This window comes from Thunnus thynnus, chromosome 4 (genome assembly GCF_963924715.1).
Source record: "Thunnus thynnus chromosome 4, fThuThy2.1, whole genome shotgun sequence".
NCBI lineage: Eukaryota > Metazoa > Chordata > Actinopteri > Scombriformes > Scombridae > Thunnus > Thunnus thynnus.
The window spans coordinates 8,393,769-8,415,563 of record NC_089520.1 but is presented as its reverse complement, the minus strand read 5'-3'; the positions used below and the strand labels follow the sequence as shown (position 1 = coordinate 8,415,563).

General features: G+C 40.0%; 2 protein-coding genes across 3 annotated transcripts in view; one reads left to right on the top strand and one right to left on the bottom strand.

The window, feature by feature from the left end:
* Window positions 1-21,795, top strand: part of stab1 (stabilin 1) — a 94,334-nt gene continuing 72,539 nt past the window's right edge. Inside the window, exons 1-13 of one of the 2 annotated variants that reach the window (XM_067586422.1) lie at window positions 4-147; window positions 364-579; window positions 7,252-7,379; window positions 7,488-7,603; window positions 8,900-8,985; window positions 9,865-9,934; window positions 10,107-10,202; window positions 11,001-11,114; window positions 12,256-12,443; window positions 12,999-13,135; window positions 14,885-15,012; window positions 15,444-15,520; window positions 17,446-17,568. In XM_067586422.1, the coding sequence (XP_067442523.1) occupies window positions 526-579; window positions 7,252-7,379; window positions 7,488-7,603; window positions 8,900-8,985; window positions 9,865-9,934; window positions 10,107-10,202; window positions 11,001-11,114; window positions 12,256-12,443; window positions 12,999-13,135; window positions 14,885-15,012; window positions 15,444-15,520; window positions 17,446-17,568 (1,317 nt within the window). In that variant the 5' untranslated portion in view covers window positions 4-147; window positions 364-525. Of the gene's footprint in view, window positions 580-7,251; window positions 7,380-7,487; window positions 7,604-8,899; window positions 8,986-9,864; window positions 9,935-10,106; window positions 10,203-11,000; window positions 11,115-12,255; window positions 12,444-12,998; window positions 13,136-14,884; window positions 15,013-15,443; window positions 15,521-17,445; window positions 17,569-21,795 lie in introns of both variants that reach the window. The other variant, XM_067586421.1, reaches the window with a different exon arrangement.
* On the bottom strand, window positions 17,748-21,279 carry LOC137181068 (zinc-binding protein A33-like). The gene has a single exon (XM_067586424.1). It carries the CDS (start codon window positions 20,986-20,988, stop codon window positions 19,576-19,578), a length of 1,413 nt encoding a protein of 470 aa, XP_067442525.1. The 5' UTR covers window positions 20,989-21,279; the 3' UTR covers window positions 17,748-19,575.

The following is a 21,795-nucleotide window of genomic DNA, read 5'->3' as shown; positions in this document are numbered from 1 at the left end:
TAGATTAGAGAGGAAAAGACGCCAGCAGTCGCTCCAGCCTCTCTGGGTTCTCTCTGCCTCTCCGGACGCTGAGCTGAGAGTTTATTCGTTAGTTGGAATTTGTTGATTTGTTCCTTTATTACAGGGATTGTTGCCTTCAGGTTGTAAGTGAGTGAAGAATACTGTTGATAATCCCAACACTGCCTGGATGCACCTTGTAGTTTAATATAAATATTTTTAAGTGCTTACAGTTTTGTGTCTATAAACAGCACGTTGCTTTTGGTTTTTCTAGACCTATTTCTGCTGAATACGAATCTATTTTTTTCTAGTAGTTTCGTTTTTCCAGCACAGAGGATGTTGTTATCTGTGTGTTTTTTCCTGTAGGTTGTAGAGCAATTTGGGTTCACACTAGATATGAGAGGAGAAAACAAAGTTAAGATCTAACTGTCTGGACACATTCTCTACACTTTCTACTGACTGATTTGTGAAGAAGAGGACGTTGAGTTGGTGGGTTTATTTTCCCCCCTGGATGTGACACTTGGAGCCATGCTGCTGCTGCTGCTGCTGCTGCTCTGTCTGCAAACTTCATTGCAAGAACAGGTAACACACCTCCAACTCCATTACACTGACATATAATATCACCGGTTTATCCTCGTACTCTTTATATCTTTTATTAATGGATTGCTAAACTCTCTGATACTCACTGTTTTCCATCTGGAGCCTGATCTCACAGAACATCCATACTTGTTTATACAGAATCGAACGCCATTTTGGTTCTCTAAATGAATGAAAAGTTGTGGACTTTAATGTTTTTGCATAAAGAGGAAAATTAAGGGGTAAAGTGAAATCCTGACAAAAAAACCCAACATAATGGAACCTAAAAAAGTGCTCCAGTGATTTGTTATTGTCCCACAAGTTGGAGACTCACAAGAGATGTATTTTTTAAAAAGTATGGTCAAAATCAAAACACCAGAGGCCGAGATATCCTGACTTTTAGTCCCCAGTATGGACCAAACTCATGTCAGATCCCTTACTAACAAAACTTTCATTGTTAATGATTTTATGAATCTCATAGGCTTGATTATATTCTCCTTACTGAGACTTGGCTTGATGAAACTGGTAGCAAAGAACTGATAAGCTTCTTCATCTAATTTTTCGTTTTCACACTGTACCAGGTCGAATAAGAAGGGTGGTGATGTTGCTTCCATTTTTTCAGATAGTTTATCATGTAAAAACTCTACTTTTAAGTGTTTAGCCCTGGTAATGAATATCTGCATATCCCTGTCTAGTACTTTACTGGCCTCCAAGGCTTAAAAAAAAGGTTTTATATCTGAATTTGGTGAGCTTTTATCTAAAATCACTGCTGAATGTGACTGAACCCTTATCTCTGTTGATTTCAACATAAAACATTTGCAAATCACTTAACTGTTATCAACCTTTGATTTCATAAGCATAAGCAGGTTCACACTCTTAACCTGGTCATGTCCAAAGGAATTATTATAACCCCAAACTGCACTCTAGATGTTGGGATTTCAGATCATTTTTTGATTTTGCTTGGATGACCAAACATGTACGTGGTCTAAAATTAGTTAAAAGGCGTTCCATTTGTGCAGACACATCTGATAAGTATTATCAGGTGTACCTGTTCACATTCTGATTTTAATTTGTCTTCATTGTCTTTGTGTGACAATTTAGTCAATAATTTTAACCTTTCAATGACACTAAATTTAAAATGATATTGCACCTTTAAAAACCAAGATAATTTCTGGTAAATCAAAAGCACCTTGGATGAATGTGGAAGGAGTGAAAGCACTAAAAAGAACCTGTGGCAAATCTGAGTGCAAGTGACGTAAATTGCAGGCTGGTTATATTATTTATAAAGATTTGCTCAGTAAATATAACAAAGAAATGAAAAAAAAGAATATTTTAATAATTCTAAGTTTCTGTTCAGTACAATTGATAGATTGATAAATCCCTTCAGACCAATAGCTCCACTCTTCACAAAAATGCAACGAATTTGCTTCATACTTTAAATCCAAAATTACCAATTTTAGGAACAATATTGTGGCTTCCTCTGCTGGTGCAAGTGAGTGCTCTTCTTCCACTCAGTGTCATACTGCCAGCACTCTCTCTAACTTCGCCCTTATTCAAAGTTGTGAACCAGAAGATGTAGTACAACAGTTAAGTTCTGCAACATGTGCTTTTGACCCAATACCCACCATATTGTTTAAAAGTGTTCTCAACTGTTTGGTAGATGATGTCCTTCAAATTGTTAATGCTTCTCAACTCTCTGGAATCATCCCCACAGTTCTCAAACATGCTATTGTAACACTGTTGTTAAAGAAGAGCAGTCTTGATCCATTTGTCCTTGAGAACTATAGACCAATCTCAAACCTGCCATTTCCTGAAAAAATTCTTGAAAAGGTTGTATATCAACAATTACATATGCATCTGTCACATAACAATATAGAGTTCAGGTTTTAGAGTTAACCACGGTACAGAAACTGCCAGGGTTAAAGTTGTTAATGATCTTAAAATTAGCTCAGACAACCATAAAGTTTCTGTTCTGGTACTTCTGGACCTCAGTGGAGCCTTCAATACGGTTGACCGTGTAATTCTTCTTCAACGCCTTGAGCACTGTTTAGGCCTTAGACATACTGTTCTTAACTGGCTTTCTTCTTACTTTACTGGTGGATCTTTCTCTGTTTTTGTAGGTAATTTTGAATCAGATGAAGTCAGGATTCCATATGGAGTCCCTCAAGGGTCAATTCTTGGTCTTCTACTGTTTAATTTGTATATGCTTCCACTTGGGTCCATCATTCAACAATAAAACATATCATATCACTTCTTTGCTGATGACACACAGTTATACATATCTATTTCTGCCAACCACCTTAACCCAGTGGATGATCTAATCCAATGCATTTCTGATGTCAAATATTGGATGGCCACAAATTTCTTACAGCTACATGAGGACAAAACAGAAATTCTTTTAGAGGGTCTGAAGGCTCTGAGGCACCAGATTCACTCTTTGTTAACTCCCCTGTCGATAAAACCCTGTGAGCATGTCAAAAACTTGGGTGTGATTTTGGACGCTGATATTAACTTTCAGAGGCACATATCTAACATCTCTAAGACTGCTTTTTTAACATTTTAGAGGTATGTCTAAAGTTGGACATTGAGTTTATGCTTGTTATATGAAACGTGCTATATAAACAAACTTGACTTGTCTTGACTTGAATAAGAGTCTACAGTTGTGCTAGCAGTTCTGTGAGGCTGTACTCAGGCACAGCTGTGCTTCGACCTAAATACTAATATCAAAATGACAATGCTAACATGCTGATGGTTAGCAGGTAATTTTTACCCAATTCATCATCTTAGCTTAGCCTGGATGCTAACATTTGCTAATTAGGACTAAACACAAAGTAGAGTTTGATGGGAATAGCATTAGTTTTTCAGGTATTTGGTCATAAATTAAAGTATTGGGTCATTTGACCTGCTGGTGGCACCAGATGAAAAGTCAGAGGATCACCATAGTCATTAGAATTCGTCCTCCTGGGATCTTGAATGTGTGTACACAATTTCATAGCAATCCATCCAATTGTTGTTTGGATATTTTAGTCTGGATCAAAGTTGTAGACCAATCAACAGACCAACGTTGCCATCAATAGAGCCATGCTGTTAGCCTACGCTGTATGACATTCATACACAACTAAATTGTTTTTCTCAATTACGTTGCATTGACAAATGTAATCTCTGCCTCGATTATATCCACAGGCAACGTTTTTTTCGAATGAATGCAGCCACATTTATATATTGCTCTGAAGTCAGACGAAGGAGGAGAAAATGTGTTTGCTAGAGCTGCAATTTAGTAATATATAAACATCATTTCTGTGCTAGAATAGCTACACTGGATCCTACGTTTCCCATAGTACAACTCAATAGTGTCTCTCTGTTAGACCGTGTCTTTCAAACTCTACACTTCCAGTTTGCAAGACAGACTTTCTAACATAAATAGTAGATATATTCTCCAAGCCCAAAATGAACCCTGATGATGTCACTATGACATCATCAGGCTAAGTGCAGTCTCAGCGCCAGAGGAAAGTAACTGGCGGCATTTGGTTTTAATTTACATAATGTAATACTAAAAGGACCAGACCAATATATACTGTATTGAACATACAATAATTTAAGACTTTAGAAGGACACCCACATGTTCTGTTCAACAGCTGCCATCAACACAACAACCACAACACATTTTCCTGAAAGTCATCGGTCAGTCACTGGTTAAAGGAAACACCAGCTGGCATGCCAACTTCAGCTAGCTGCTTTAACTTCCTCCTCCGGTGTCACATACCGACAAAAACTCTGAATAACAATAACTGCCATGAACTGAAGTTCAGAGGATTAAACAAGCTTCTTAGAAAAAGAAAGAAATGACAGAAAGATTAAAAAAGAGTGACTCTAAAAGTGTAAATGCAACAACTGTTGCTGACAACAAAACAAACACCACAAATCAGGTTTCCGCTTAAGACCAGCAGAGATACTAAACAGGAGGTGATGTCTCACTTTGCTCTAAATCCAGACACCACACACAGACAAAAAAACATACAAACCAGGCAGGAATTTTTTCCCCCCTGTGAATTTTATTTTTTAAAATTTTTCCAAAGCCTCAGGCCCTTTTGTGTCATGCGGTCAGGGGCTTGAGGCGTTGAGGCATTGATGCTGATTTCTCCTGAGTGGCCGAATTTCCTGGATGGGCGGAATTGGATGGGTGGGGATGTAAAACTGGTGGAGTACTCCTGTCCTAATTCAACCGAACAATGCAAATCTCAGCCAAAATTAAACTGCTGTGGTGGCAGTTTCATACTTATTTGACAAAAATAGAAATTCACTCTTCCAAACAAGGGAAGATTTTCTCCTGTTGGTTCTAAAGGTCAATAATCGACTGCAATCTCCCTTCCAACAGTCACAAATAGAGAGAGAACACTTGAAACTTAAAAACCATTAAAACTAGGTGCACCTAGCACCTGCATCATCTGTTTCTCTCCACAGATTTATACAGAAATGGACTTTGGTTGATCTGATGCATCTACACCATAGTTCGCCACCTGGAGTGAATCTGAATCAGTTTGCCTTTACTAACACCTGCACACATTTTATATGATAATAATACCGCCTCTAACATACTTGTCAACACTCCCGATTTTCATGGGAGTCTCCCTGTTTTGAACCCTTCCTCCCACTGCACTCCCAATTTATAATTACTCCTGTTAATCTCCCAATTTCATAGTTTTTCCTTTTCGTTATCACAACCTGTTTCTGGCGCTGTACAGCAGCTGCTTTCTGCACAAGCAGTCCTTCATCCTGTCCTCCTCTGCTGCTGATGTGATTCACTGCCTGCAGGTACTGCGAGTAGAGAGGAGGGCGTACTGGTTTGTATCAGTCAGCAGCAAAGTTTACAAGAATTCGCCAAATGTTAAGATACGTGGAAAACTCAGATAAACAGTTAGGCTACATACAAACAGCTTTTGTTGTGCTGTGCTGTGCAGTAATGCACGTATCATCAACTCTAGTAAAATGTTACTGATCTTTTACTTTACTTCTTGTGATCTGATTGCCAAAGATGCATTTTAAAACCAAGTGTAAACAGGGTCATAGTATCCTCCTCCTTTTTTAAAGACAAATGCACTGCAAAACTGACTTGATATTGTGGAATCCAGTTGATTCTGGATAGAAAAGGTATCCCCAAAGTCTGAGATCATCAGAGCATCAAGACTCAAAGTAATCACACCGCTGACACTAAGTTGTTTTTTTAGACATTCTTATCAGAATAAGTTCAATTTGAGGTGAAAAACTTCCAGCCATGAATCAGAAATGTGTCCATTTCCCGGTAAGACCAGCATGGCTGCTGTCACAGAATCCCAGTCTGTCCACCATGGTATGTCTCTCTGCTGTTCAGTTTAATGAGAAATTTGATGGGTTAGAACTGAGCTGGACAAAACAGTATAAGATACTATTGTCAGACAACCACAAAATTACCGTCATGTTTCAATATTTTTTGTGTTAAATTTAGAGTTGATTATTTTGCAGTAGTTTTTAAGTTAATGTGTTGGTCAGTTACTTTAAAGATACGTTCTGAATCTCAAAGGTTCCTCAACAGTTCACTGTTGGTGTTTTGACATCACGTTATGAACCATGATGACTTTCAAAAACTGACCTGGGATGAAATGTTTTGTCACATGATGCCCTATTTTCCACATATTTTTGTGAGTCAAACGAAATCAACAATGCAAAAATAAAATTTATAAAACCTTTGACCTCATGAGAGACACACTGTGTATCAGTGTGTGTGGATTTTATGTTGAATCAATACAGAGAACCACCCACACTAAATACACGAGTCGACATGTCCAGGCCTTTAAATCAAATCATAAACATCAGTGTTCTTATTGACTCTGACCTCGAGTGACTAAACCATCATTTTATCACTTATAATATTCAAATATTTGGTGTTTCTGTGTGTGATACAGAAACGTCAGTGCATGCTGTTTATCACCAGCAGACTTGATTATTCTGATGATCTCTTGTATAAAATGCTGTATAACAAACATTATCAAACACCTTTTTGTTTCTTTTTTTCTCTCTGTAAAGCACTTTGACTCAATTATGTATGAAACTGTGTTCGACAAATAGAATTAATCTTAAAACTGTAAGTGTCCTTCAGTTTTCTGACCTAAAGCTGTTTAACAGTTCAGGCTGAAACTTAAGACGGATCACATCTTTGTTGTGGTGGAACATAGATTATGGAACAACTTTGAGAATTAGTCTCCACTTTAATGTCAACTTGTGTTGTTTTTAAATGAGTCTTATCAATATAGTGACTCCTACTGCTTTGTTCTTGATTTAAGCTTTTCATGACAATGTTTCCTGCCTGCTTGATAGATGAGTGTAGTTTACATACATTACATGGATGTACTGTAATATCATATGTTTGTTTGCTTCTCTTGATGATTTCTTTCTTTATCTATATATGAAATTATGTTCTTGTGGGCTAAGCATCCTTTTGGTGTATGACACATAGTTTCATTTCATTTAGTAATACTGCTACTGCCTCTGGTACTATTGATATTACCACCACCAGTATTACTACTACTACTATTACTAACAGAGGTGGAAGCACTAGAGAGAGATGAGATACAAAGAGAGATGTCAGTGATATCAGATTGTAATTTTTGGCCGTCCAGTCATGAACCTCCTCTGTTCCCTCAGACTCCTCCTCCTGGTCGCTGTGATATCTTGCAGAGGGTGGATGTGCACACCTCCTGCACTTCCTGTGCTGCCATCACCACCAGCAGCTGTCCCCATGGCTTCAGCAGCGCTCGGACTACCAACTGCAGGTACGTACATACCTGGTTACATAACCCGTAGTGCACACAAACCTCAAGCTCCACGAATGTGTCATAAATGCGGGTATTTCTTCACCTCATATTCACTGTGTGCTGCAGTTACGTGGTGCAGATCGGTGGCAGGGAGATGGAGCTGATTGGATGTCAGCACGTCTGTGTGAAGAGCTTCCTGCAGCCACAATGCTGCCCACAGCACTGGGGACCACTCTGTCTCGGTAAGAAACAAACACATACTCAGAGTACATCCACACTAAGGCTGCAGAAAGCTGCTGTCATAGCCTCCCCCTGCCTCCATCACAATTCCTCTCTCTAACAACTTTTTTGCATCTGTCTTTGTAGTCTCAACACGGCGCAAACTTTCAGACAGCCTCTCCTCGGAGACGTTCATGGTTTTGCACTCAGTTGTTCACATGAAAAGTAACAGAAGTTGTTGAAATATGAAGTTCAAACCCTGTGTACCTCCGCACATCTGGCCAATCACTGCATAAAGTGATTGTCAGTTTCTGAAAGATACAAAGTTGTCAGACATGACATCCCCGATTCATCTCTCAGATAGAAGGTTTCAGATGCTGTTAGACAACCTGACAAGCATTTCATTTGAGGCTGACAGACGCTTTAAAGGGGAACACCGATTTTACGCATCAAAGCCAGTTTACAGGTCTTGGGGAATACTACTGCATATGTGAAAAAAGATGTATAAAGCTTTTCACTCTGTCAGGTGAAATCTGATAAAGTGACATCACTTAAGTCTGAAGACTACAACCCAGATAGCGTATGGAAGTGGGCCACTTCAGGCAATGATGCAGCACTGCTGCCGGCCTTTTTCTGGCCCAGAAAAAATGGATGTGAGCCTGAAATGGCCCACATGTAAAACAGCAAATATGGCCCAAATATCCCAAAGCAAATGTGCGCCTTTTTTGGTAAAGATGCAGTGGTCTCAGGTATGTATAATCTGGATGTGGGCCAGTTCTGGTTCATCTGGTTTGTTCTTGGTTGACATACGGCTTGCTTGTGGCCCAGATCTGGGAAACAGGAGCCAAGTGGCATCATTCCATGCAGTATGCGGGCTGGATCTGGGCCACAGCAACTTTGCTATCTGAAAAGTCTGAAGATTACAAAAAATCTGGGGGTGCGGAGTTAGATTTTGAAAAGGAAGAAGAATGCGTGAACTGTCCATCGTGAGTCCGACAGCGTTACAGCTAGTGGATTTCTGTTTTGCTGCATTTTCAAAACATGAGAGCAGTGCAGATCGACGACAGGAGCTGAGGACACATCTCTGAACTGCTGACATTCACCTCACAATCCGACAACCTCAAAACTAACAAAGTCTGACACAGTTTGAGACCAAAGGTTTTATTAGATCATCTCATACAGTCTGACATGACGTGAACCTGCAAGATTTCTGTTCTCACACAGTGTTATAGGAGCCTTTAATAGAAGCTAAATTGAATCATGTGAACAATAAACAATGAATAGTGATCATTTCTAATCACCTGTTTGTCTCTCTGTAGCCTGTCCTAGCTGGTCAGGAAAGACTTGTAACTTTCATGGAAGCTGTATGGATGGAGACGTTGGCAACGGGACCTGCGTCTGTGATGTCAGTATACTACAACTGTCTGTCTGTAACTGTCCTACCTGTTTGTCAAGGTGTTCAGAGATCATTATTGTTTGTATGTTTATTTATAAGGGACATTGCCCTTAACTAAACAGAAGGCTCATTCCTCAGAAGAACAAAGCGGCTGCAGTTGATATCCACTGACTGCTAGATCTCAGGGCATGATGGGAAACGCCTGGCTGTCCCCTGATCTAAGAGCCGATTGGTTTAGATGTTCAGATCAACAACATGTCGTTTTATAGAAACTCATTTTTTGTTTAATCCTAATGATTTTGTTGGTCTATTTTGATCTTATATTGTTCTTTAATATGATATGTTTTACTTTTAACAGAATACCAGCAGCTGATTTACTGCTGTTGGCGAACCGATATGGGGCTTTCCATGAAAATTAGATCTCAGTTTCTATGTAAAATAATTGAGTAATATGGAGGCTGCAGATTAAAAACCATCATGATAATCACAGATAGCCTATGTGTCATTTTAATAAGCTACTCTATCAAGCAGAACAGCTTTAAGACAACAAGTATTGGACGCTGGGTAAATATAACATTTTATAAAATCAAGGCCTGATCTAATGGGATGTGAGTTTTCCCGTGACTTCCTGCGCAGACTGCTCAGTCTTGACTGCAGCTTTTTGTCACTTCCTCCTGCTGCAAGGCGAAATTAATCACAAAAGAGCCCATTGACATTAACGTTCACATTACCGACTGAGCGACCTGGGCAGTGGGCGGGTAAAGAGGGGACACCGGAGAAGTTGTGAGTTTGGAAACATTGTATGTTGTTTTCTTGCCTCTTTTAGATTGTTGATGTCTTGGCCGTATTGTAAAATAGAGGTCCTGAAATAAACTCTTCTCTCTTCAGGAGGGCTTCACTGGCTTTGCCTGTCAGGAGTGTAAAAATCAGAACGCTTTTGGAGAAAACTGCGATAAAGGTAGGCTTCTGATCTCTGAAAAATGCATGTAATAGTCAGTCAAAGAGGAAAAGCAACCATATAAACTGGACACAATACTTCCAAATTTGAGAAGACTATGTTTAACAGCAGTAAGAACGTCCCACAGCTGTTTCAATAATTACGACTGTGCTCTGTCTGTGTGTCTGTACAGAGTGTGACTGTGTGCATGGAGTGTGTAATAAAGGTCCAGAGGGTGACGGACAGTGTTTGTGTCAGCCGCCGTACACTGGAAAGCGCTGTGACCAAGGTATGACATCACACGCTGGATATTTCAGACTCTATTACTGCATATTATTAGGTTAAATAAGATATGATTCACAAATATGTAGTAGGACTTTTTTTATACTACTAATAATAATCATTTAAGTCAATTTTTTTAAACAAAAATTAAAATAATGTCTTACCTTAGGTACAGTTTCAATGGGGATGATACAATAAGGTCATGGGTTGATGGATCAATTAAAACAAAATTAAAAAACTAACCTGAAACTAGGTGAATGCTGACATCTGCATTTATGTACATTTATATCAACCTACCAACTAACACAATGTGCTGAAACTTCCACAGTAATAACACTAGTTTCAGTAAATATTAATAAGGAACACTGTCCTTTACTTCCTTATCTTCAATTGATATTACATTGTGTCTTATTAGAATCGTGTCATATTTAATACTTTATTTCAAAATCAACATATGGACTTAACAAATGTTAAATGCTTAAACACAAGCAGTCATAGAGGAACTTTGTCTAAATTAAATATAGACTTAAACTTGCAAAGTTATCATTTAAAACAAGTAAACAAGACAAAGAATGTGACGGTTCAACATCAGCCTTCAGTGCTTGACATTTTTTGATATTCAGACACATTTCAGTCTGTACCAAAAAGATATACTTTATCTTCATCCTGTTATCTGGGTTTAGTTAATAAAACATGAGATGACACATATTGCATTTACTGCTCCAGGATGTGTTTACTGTCTGTCTGTATGATGTTTAATTGTTGCACATCCAGTGAGTTGCTGTTGTGTCTGTGCTGTTGTCAGTGAGCACCGGTTGCAGTAACTGCAGCCCGTACTCGTACTGTAAAGGAGAAGGAGCCGCCGCCGTGTGTGAATGTTTGCCTGGACACAGGAAGACGTCGCAGAACAAATGCGCAAGTAAACACGCTGCTCATCTGTGTTCATTCTCTCTGTCATGTCATTTGAGCCTCAGCTTAGCCTGATGATAGTTGAGGTAAATCTGAGAGTAGAGCTGCGATTGAAAAGGCTGAAGCTTGGATTCTCTAAAACGGTTCAGAGGATAAACTCCTTTGATTTACATGATCTCTCCTCTAGTGACACCCTCCAGATTATTCTTGGCCCCAATAGTGGTAAACATCTAAGAACAGTCCAACAGTTTTACTTCCTGATGTGTAATAAACGTTACAGTCTGACTGGGCTTCTACTGAAGCTACAGATTTTTAGCCCTGTTTTACCTGCTAGTCTTGTTCTTATTTGGATAAAGCCCCCAACGTCCTGACAGACTGTCTAGTTATTGAAGCACGACTACAACCAGAACTACAACTAGAACAAAGTTTCTCCTCCTCTCTAGAACTAGAAATAGAATCTGGACTACAACTAGAAACAGGTCTTTGGTCCCTAGAACTAGAAGAACGATACAGGATTATATGAGATATAAGGTGAGAGCAATGAGAGCAAGGAAGGGGGAGGAGGAGAGAAAGGGGAGCACAGACAGACAAATTAAACAAACTATAAAAAGAAGTGGTTGGATAGGAGGAGAGAAAGAAAAAATACAATCAAATTCTGTCCTGACTCATCCTGGTTTCACCCTGGTTCCTCTTCATCCCTGGGATCGAACAAGAGATCCCTATAGTTTTATTTTCATTTTTTATTATTTTGTTCATGTTATTGTTTTGTTTCGGTTACTGTCTGGTTCTCTTTGCTTCTCCCGTTTGTCCTGTTTCATATTTGTTTTCGTGTTAATCACTTATCCTGCACTCGATTATTTGTGTTAATCACATATTTTGCACTAAATAAAGTGAAAAAAAGATATAAGATCATAAGAAATAGACCTAGAACCAGTTTCTAAAGCTTCTCATCTCTTTCTTTGTCCCTAGAACTAGAACCAGGCCTAGAACAAGACTAGACTTAGAATAAATTCCTCTGTCTCCCTTTGTACTGGAATTAACTCTTGTTTTAATTTTTTTTGAATGAATGAAAATTTTTTGTGAATGTTTGATTTTTTTTTAAACTTCTCAACTCTCATCTAGACTCAGTGGTTTCTTGTTGTCCTGCTCAGGTATTTGTTCGGCGAGAGACTGTGACACCAACGCCCAGTGCTCCTCACAGGGGCCGAAGATCAGCTGCGCCTGTAACCCTGACTACCATGGCGACGGCAAGATCTGCATACCCAAAAACCCTTGCTCCGTGAACAACGGAGGGTGTCCCATCAACTCCACCGTCTGTGTCTTCAAAGGACCCAACAAGGTGAGGAGGCCTCTAGGGCCAGGACCAGAACCAGGTCAAGAACAGGACCTATCCTTGACTAGAACCAGGACTAGCATGACCATCAGAACCACAACTTATTACACAGAGAGTTGATGGGATTACCATAAAAACCAGAGCTAATTTTTAAAAAACTTTCCTGTCGAGATGACGTTGTGCACATCTATGAACGGCTGTCTGTTCCGTAGTCTTTGTTGCTAAAGTTGTTCACGTTGTCCAATCACACATTTCGGAGAAAGTAGTGACATCCTAGCCTAGAAAGCCTCAGGAGCCAGCAGGAGTCTGCAGAGGGGCAGCTTCCTGGAGCTGACCAATCAGAACAGAGTGGGCTCAATGAGAAGGGGGTCTTAAAGAGACAGGAACTAAAACAGCCTGTTTCAGACAGAGGCTGAACTGAGGGGCTAAATAAAGGGCCAGTATAAGATAAATAAGGAGTTTTTGAGACTGGAAATGATGCAAAGACATTACAGTAGAGCCCAAGAATATAAGTACAGACCTTTAACCTCTTTGTCTTCTGTCTGTCTGTTTGTCTCTCAGTCCAGCTGCGAGTGTATGTTTGGCATGTCCCCTATAGGTGGAAACCCTGAGTTTGGCTGTCAGCTGGTCTCTGCCTGCTCAGCGGACTCCTGCGACACCACAGCTGTCTGTGAAACTGGACTGGATGGACACCCCAGGTCGGACACACAAACACTCTGTCTGTCTTTGGCTTTCTAGAACTATAGCTAGATCCAGTTCAAGTCACAAGACTAGAACTGGACACTGATTAGAACCAGAGGGAGACACAGAGCCAGTTTGTTTGTTTGTATCTCTTGAGTTCTTGCACTAGAACCAGGTTTCTCCCTACTAACTATAATAAGCACCAGCCCAAGAACCAGAACCAGATCTAGAAAAAGATCTAAGCTCAGAATTTATTCCTCTGTCTCTGTCTCTCTGTTTCTTGCTTCCAGAACGAGAAACTGGAACCAGAAGTAAATCCAGATCCAGTTTCTCTATATCAGTCTGTCTTTGTAGAGATAAAACTGGGACTAGAAACAGAACTAGCACCAGGATATGAACTGAAACCAGAGCTTTACTCCCTGGAACTATATCTGTGATCAAGTCTCTATCCTGGCTTTAATTTGCTTTCTAGATTTACAGCTAGAACCAGGACCAACTAGAATCACCTCTAAAAACCTGATTAGAACTAGACGATGACTAGAACCAGAACTAGACATAGAGCCAGTTCCTTCGTCTTTCTTTCTGTCTCTCTCTTATAATCTAGAACTAGAGCTAGATTGAGAACCAGGACTAGAACCGGAACTTCAACTAGATTTATTTCGGTCTGTCTCTCTATTAATCTCTAAAACTAAAATTAGCACCAGGACCTGAACTTGAACCTAGAACTAGAAGCCTTTGCTCATTCTCTATAATGGAGTCCCTGTCACTGCCAAAGGACCAAAACTAAAACCGAGTCTAAGGACGTTTTCATACCTATAGTTTGTTTATTCTGGTCTGAATCACTGGTTTACTTGGTAAACTTGGTGCAAGTTACACGTTCACTCCGCTTATTGGTCGGATGTGTCTGAGACGGGAAGCAAGAACATAAACACACAGAAAAAAGGTCCTGAAGGAGGTCCGCTGGCCAAACACAGAGTGCTACGTTGTGTTAGTCCAGGTCGGATCTCGATTCATTTTCTGGTGATTTTGTTAGCAACTGTTAAATTCACTCATCCACATCCCAGCATGCAAAGCACACCTGGCTACAGGAGCCCTCTTGCTCAAACTTGCAGAGTACGCCTAGTAGTTGGGTTGGATTGAGGTTGGATCACCACAAACAAACTGCTCCACGGTTTTTTTGGGACCGGACCGAGACCACCTCCTCTAAAGGGTCTCGGTATGGTTGATTACTGTGTTCAGACCTGCTCAGACGAATCGCACCAAGGAGGAGAACGAACCAGAGTCTGATTCAACCGGAATAAAAAGCGCAGGGGTGATAACGCCCTTAGAACTAGAACTAAATCTCTCTTGCTGTCTAGATACAGAACTAAGGCCAGAACCAGAACTAGAACCAGGTCTAAAGATTAGAACTAGACAAGGACTAGAACTAGAACTAGAGGCAGAAGCAATTTCCATCTTTCTTTCTTTTTCTCTAAAACTAGACCTAAAATCATAAACAAATCTAGAATAATTGATCAACCCACAACAAATTCTCTGAAAACTTCTTCTGTCTCTGCCTCTCTGTTTCATGTCCTCTAGAGCTAGGCTAGAACCAGGACTAATACCAGAGCAAAGCCAGGTCTAGAACCAGGACCAGAAGAAACAGAACAGCTGATGTCTCATGTCTCACTGTCTTTAGCTCTGTGTTAGTTTATGTGAATGTGTGTGTACTTTTGTGTCACTAGTTAGCCAATCCCCCCCCCCTCCTCCCCTCCCCTCTCGCTCAGGTGTGTATGTGAGGCGGGTCAGATCGGTGATGGGCGGCGTTGCTATGGTAACCTTATGGAGCAGATTATAGAGCTGGACAGAAGTGGAAGCCAGAGAGAAAATCTGACTGGAGCCGTCGATCTGTTCGGTAAAAAGAACAAAATACGCTGTAAAAAATATTTGTTTTGCTGCACTTCACTATTTTAGAGGTGTGAGTCACTGGCTTAACAATTCAATTTGATTCTTCAAGTTGGTGATTTGGTTCAAGATCAATTATTATTATTCTGTCTGGAATCTGTTTTGGAAAACACAATTAGTGCCAAAACTGTATATTCACTAAATAAAATACCAGTGATGTAAGTCGATCCTCTTGCAAGTTGAAATATAAACCATAGACATAGTTATTTTTTAAACATTATTGTAAAAAAAAAAAGAAGACATATAATGCTTCCACTCTATAACTAACTGTTATAATATATGATACTAAACACCACAAATTATGTACCATTGTAATGTTACTGTTACGTTGCTGTGATCTTTGACCTTTGACATATATGTGTATGTGTGTGTGTGTTTCAGAGAAAGGCTGCTCACTGCTGCTGAGTCACAACGGACCCTTCACAGCTTTCATCCCCCTGCTGAGAACACCTCTGACTGTAGGTCACCTGTCTGTCTGTAAAGTTTTATTTGATGTTAGTTTAATCAGATATTATTTCAGCTTTATTTTTGACAAATCTGTTAGTTTGGTGAAACTGGCATTAAAGAGGTGTGAATCAGAGTTGTTGTAAATTCAGGACAGTTGAGAACAAAATCCATCACTGTAGTTCGGCAAGTTGAAATGCACCAACTCCTCGTAAAGTGCACACTTACCCTTAATAGTCTGCGGCCCCTCTAGATGGGGTACTTTTTGACAGCCTCAGGACTTAAAAACAACTTAATAAACTCTTCAAGCCCAAAGAATTTGTTGTTTTGACTGACTGAAAAAGATATTAATCTAGTGAAAGTGACAAAAAACAGAAAACATTCCTCTCAACAGACCAAATACAGAGTTAATGTCGACCTCTTCACTGGAGCATTACTCATTTGTGTGCATTCTGGTGTCCTGTGCTAGTTCGCAGAGGAGATGCTGATATGCATCGATGAGGCACAAGTCAGAACGGTAGGTCTGTGGCAACATGGACTAGGAGAGAAAGTCTGGCAGGCTGAACTCCAGCACACCAAGTTCATGATCCAGGTTTTATACATGACGTGCTTCCACCTCTGCCAACATCCACACGTACGACATAAGTGATGTATCAACATGCCCTCTTGGCCCCAGGCTGAGGAAGAGCAAATCCTGAGCAGCTGCCCAAAGGCCTGGAGAGAAAGCCATTGACTCCGTAATCAGGTGCTCGAGGTAGCAAGTATCTCTGCACACATATGAAGCATATCGCATTCATGAGAGCTGATGAGCAGCTGCAGTGCAAGGTGTCAATCCTGGGCAGGGTTCAAGTTCCTTGACAGAGTTAGATTAACATCACTGAAGCCTGATGTGGCCCTGCTGTCTGACATCCAGACAGATATCAGGGGTGGTAGAGCAGAGTCAGAGGCAGGGATGGAGGCTTTGCTGTTGTCTGCAGAGCATTTATGCTACTGGGCATCATGGTTGCGGCGAAAAGGAGAGCAATCAGGACCACGTCAGAGGCTGCTGAATGACCCGCCAAATGGTTATGGATCACTTCCAGTTGTCAGGGACAGAAGACGGCAGCCTAAGTGCTTTTTATCCGTCCCAAAATCTTGCCCTAAAATGTTAGAATGAATATAATTAAGTACATTCTGGTACAGTCACAGCAACGAAGAAGCGAAAATAAGACTATTGAAAGTAAAGAGACAAACAACTATGGAGAAATACGGGAAATGTTGAGATGAATCACTTACAAAACATTACAAAAACTTAAAAAATTTTGAGGGGAGATGAAAAACTTTAGGAATGAATAAACACACATTCTAGCTGATCTAAAGAAGGAGATCTGGCAACAGAAATATGAACTAAAGCACTTGGCTGAAAGGTCCCAGAGGACTGAAGAAAGAGCGGCCAACACAGAGGAAGGAGAAATGATTTTGGTGAAGTAAATGGCTCTGGATCAGAGGGAGTGATCTGTGCTGCAGTGCTACTGAGACCCAAGTCTGTCTGGTTAAACCTTGGTGAGGGTGTCTGATGTTGAAAGGCCCTTTAACACCCGCTGAGTCCAGGTTAGATTATTATAAAACTGTATGTCCCGGTGCACCTTAAGGTGTATCTCAGAATCATTTTATGTCACTTTCACTGTGTGAGTAAAATGTCTGGTTGCATCAATTGGATTTCTGTTGGATTTCCTTCATTCACAGTGTGCAGCCTCCTTCATTTCCAGCTTTGATGCTTTAAAAATTCACACGAGGTATTTTTGAAAAAAGGGAGCGCAGATATCCCCCGAGGTCTTCAAGTCTAACTGCTTGTTTGGTTAAGAGCCTCTGATAGCCTGTTTTCAACAACTAGTAGGAAGAAAATGATCAATAAACGAATTCTACATTATAAATCTACACACCTACACTGTCTCCGCAGGGTATCAATGAGGAGCAGGTGTGTAAAAACCACCTGATCCTGGGTCAGCACCTCTACAAGGATCTGGAAGGACGAGACCTCAACCTGTACGGAGGAGCCAAGTTGAGGAGCAAAAACAACAAGGTAACACTTCCTCTCCAAACTCCACATTTCAACCCACAAGTCCCAGTTAACAAGTATTTAAACTACTGTTAAAGATATAAAATGAAGCTTCATCCCTGGTTCTCTCCTCAGATTTATTCAGAAACTGAGATGTTGGTGGATCGTTTAGGACACATTTTCCAGTGCAGCAGCTGTATTTTTTCTCTCTTTTGCTTAAAAGAAGATTTACAATAATTTTCAGTTTGTAATTCAGAGAACAATATTTAGTTCTAGATGTCACCAGAAACTAAAAAGCTGAAGCTTAATAATTTCCTCAACCAGCATCTTAAAAAGTTAAAACATTAGCACAATGCACTAATTACACAACATTAGCTAAAATGAAGATGGAACAAATATTCCAGTGATCATTATGATGGAAACATCTTCACACACAGTCAATAACTATTCTGTTAACTTAATTTTTATTTGTCACATAATCAGAATAATCCAAATAAAGAGAGAAAACAGAGAGAAACATGTTACAGATTCAGTTTCTACTTCAGAAAACATTTACAATATTAATTTAATTTGTTTATCTGATATACAGTTAACATTATTAACATAACTCACATAATACACATATTTAATCTAACATGTTGCTGTATTCTCTGTTGACGACAACATTAAATGGACACTGTTGATGGGATATTTAGTGGTGACCTCATCCTGAACCAGCAGGTGTGAACATAAAATCTGACCGGTGACGCCATGACACATTTTTCAGTGATCTCGCCCTTCTGCCTGTCCGATCAATCCAAACAGCATCAACTGATATTCCACTGATCACTCAATTTATTTTGTCTTACAGCAACATGCAGTTTCAACAGTAATTACATCAAATATTAACATCTTACATTAAAGATCCCCTCCAGCCATGTTTACATTTTTAAATAAAACTCTGCTTTTAATAATTGATATGTTTTTAACCATTATGTTTTATTACCTTGTTAAAAGCTCTTCCACTCAACTACATCTGCTCCTTCTCTCTCCAGAATCATCTATGAATATACAAATATTTAACTCAAGTTTAACTGTTGGGCACAAGATGTGTCCTTCTTCACTGAAAAGTCCATTCTTAGTTTATAGAGGCTTCAAGTTTCCACATCACATTTGTGTAAATTACATTCCCGAACCAGTTTGTGTTCGGCTGTTGGCCTTTGTCACATTATCTTTCTCCGTGTCTCTATCCCCTCCTTTCCTGTCATCTCTATACTGTTGCATATCTAAGAAAAGCATTAAATATAAAAAAATAATAAAGAATTAAAGTAAAATAAATATCTTGCAATATTACTATGTTCTCTAAATATTTTCAGAAAACCTTAAAACTTCTTATCCATGATGACTTAAAAGTTGAGGTTTATTCTTGATCTTGTCATAAAATGTATGGTAGACGTGCACATCCAAAAAAAACCAGGTGCTGGACCAAAGAAACAATTTACAAAAGAAATAAGAAAGTCTGTGCACTGTAGCTCCAAGTGATGTTTCGAGCTACGTGCTCTTCCTCATTCTTGACCTTGGAAACAGCAACAAAACAATCTCACCTCAAGATCCGTTTAACAGAGGTACAGTAGATACAGAGATACAGCTCAAAGCCCAGAACAGCTACTAAATGGATCTTGAGGTGAGAATGAACTCTGAAAAGCTGATATTGACCAATAAAGTGTCAAATCCTGTGACCTGTTTTTAAAAATTATAATGATGTTTCTAGATTACATGACAAAGTTATTGGGCTTGCAAAGATTTTTTTGCGGTTTGTTTTGGATTTTTTTTTTTTTATATTTACAATTGTTGCATCACTCGCAAATTTCATAAAACACCATTCTGATGTTTTCTGCTATTCTAGGCTTTGTACAAACATAGTACTATGTGTACCATATGGAACAACCACAAATAATACCCTGTTCAAATAAAATCCTCCTTATTGATTGGTAAAATTACCCACAATGGTCTAATACAACCAGAGATGCTGTAGAAAAATCTGAATCATAATCATTTCTGACTGCGCTGCGCTGCCACTGTCACCGAGACCTTCACTGGTAAAATCTTCAGCGGGAGGTGATTCTCAGTGTAAATGTATGGAAACAGGGTGTGTGTGAAGGTGTGTGTGAAGGTGTGTATGTGTGTGTTAGTATCAGGATCAGAGAATGACAGTTTTCCTCCGTCAAAGTCCAGATGAACTCTGATCCTCTGGAGCTTCTTCTTCACTGACAGATCTTTGTCTGAATCCAAAGTGGAGAACGCTGTGAATTTACCATCACAGAACAATATTCTCCACAGTCCAGACTGTAAGCGTCCATTCATCTGGACATACTCTCCCAACATGCCCAGTTCCCAGTCCTTGTTGCTCCCGACCTCAATGTCCCAGCTGTGAGTTCCCGAGTTAAACCCCTCAGAGCCCAGGACAGAACAGGAGAATTTGGTCCTCTCTGGGTTTTTTGGAAGCTTCTGTTTCTCTCCACATTTCACGCTGGTCAGATCTTCAGACAGGATTAGTTCTGGGTCGGCGGTGTTTGGATCCAGAATCACAGGAGTGTAGGAGACCATCTTCTTCATCTTGTTCCAGATGTTGAAGGTCAGGTTGCCCAGGTGTTTGGCCACATCTATCAGAGCTCCTGAGACCAGCTCTGGATCATCCAGCAGGGGGCGCTGCTGGACTCTTTTCACTGCAGCCTTGTAGTTCTGCAGGAATGAGACGTCTTCAGCTCTCAGTTCCTCCTCTGCAGCTCTAACTGTGTCTGACAGAGCTGCTATCTTTCTGCTCAGGTTCTCAATCTTTTCCTTCATCATCTGACTCTTCTGCTCCTCTTCGTCCCTCAGAGAAGAGATCCTGGCCTCCTCTTCCTTTTGTAGAAACTGGTGAAGCTTCTTAAACTGCTCCTTAATCTGCCTCTCTGTGTCTCTGGCCTGGACTTTAATGTGTTCTGCTGTTTGATCACAGTTTCCTTTAACTTCTTTAAAGAGCTTCAGTTTGTCCTGTAAGGGCTTCAGGGATTTCTGGAGCTCCTCTTTGTGATCCTGTGCAGCTTCATCGACGGGTCTGAATCTGTGGTTGTTGTGTATTTTTGAATCTCGACAGACAACACACACTGGCTGCTGATGGTCCAGACAAAACAGTTTGAGTTTCTCAGAGTGCAGACTGCAGAGAGCCTCAGACCCTGCTGAAACTCTCCGATCTCTCTCCAGTGAGAAGGCCTCACACAGGTTCTTTAACGCCAGGTTTCGAGGTGGATCACTCCTCGAGGATTTTCTCTTACAGCACGGACACTCACGTATTTGTTTCCCTCTCCACCACTTCATCAGACAATCTTTACAGAAGCTGTGGCTACATGACAAGACAACTGGATCTTTAAAGATGTCCTGACAGACCGGACAGCAGAGATCCTCCTCTGGTCTCGAAGACATTTTGTTTCAGAGTAAAGCTTTAAACACAACAGGCAAACAGGGAAATCAGTCAGTCTAGAGAGTTCCTTAAAAGTTACTTTCACTTTAAGTTGAGGCTCCTCCAGTTCAATATTTGGAGTCTGCAGCAGGTTGAAGTGCAAGTTTTCCAGTATTCCAGTGTTTCCAGTGTTCCCTCCTGCAGTTGTCCTCTCTCAGTGAACGCGGTGGTTTTGATCTGAAGGTGAATCTTACCGTCTGTCTCACAGTGTGTCCTCTGTCAGGGACGAGGAATTATCAGCTGTATTTCCTGTTGTTGAGTTACAGGGTGGGTGGAGCTTTGTCACAGCATTTCTCATTCCTTCCATACTTCCTTACTGCTCATATTTATAAGATCAGGTATTTGTTGCAAGCCAATTGACCAAAAACATATTTTCATACATAGCATAAGTTATTACATGCTAAAGGATAGCATGTAATAAAGTAAGCCAGGTGTCATATGTACATTGAAAGATAATATGTGTTTGTAATCATTCCTCCTCTCCATATTGGACCAATGGTGGAATGAGAGATGCAAATGTGTCCAAAATGTTGTTAATCTGTTATTACTCATATTTTGGATTTAATTATTTTGTTAAGAAGAGGCACAGCACAGAGGGTACTATACAGTAGCACATGTGCTGGTATCAAATTTTCACACTATGATTGTTGTAGCTGAAAATATCACGGTAAACAATATTATCACTTTCAGTTTCCTGAAATCCTACTATCACTGCTAAAATATAGTTAAATTCCTTCACACCATGATCACGGTCTGTATGTTGCAGCTTT

Coding starts and splice junctions, on each gene's coding strand:
- LOC137181068 (XM_067586424.1), bottom strand. CDS start 20,988: ATGTCTTCGAGACCAGAGGAGGATCTCTGCTGTCCGGTCTGTCAGGAC.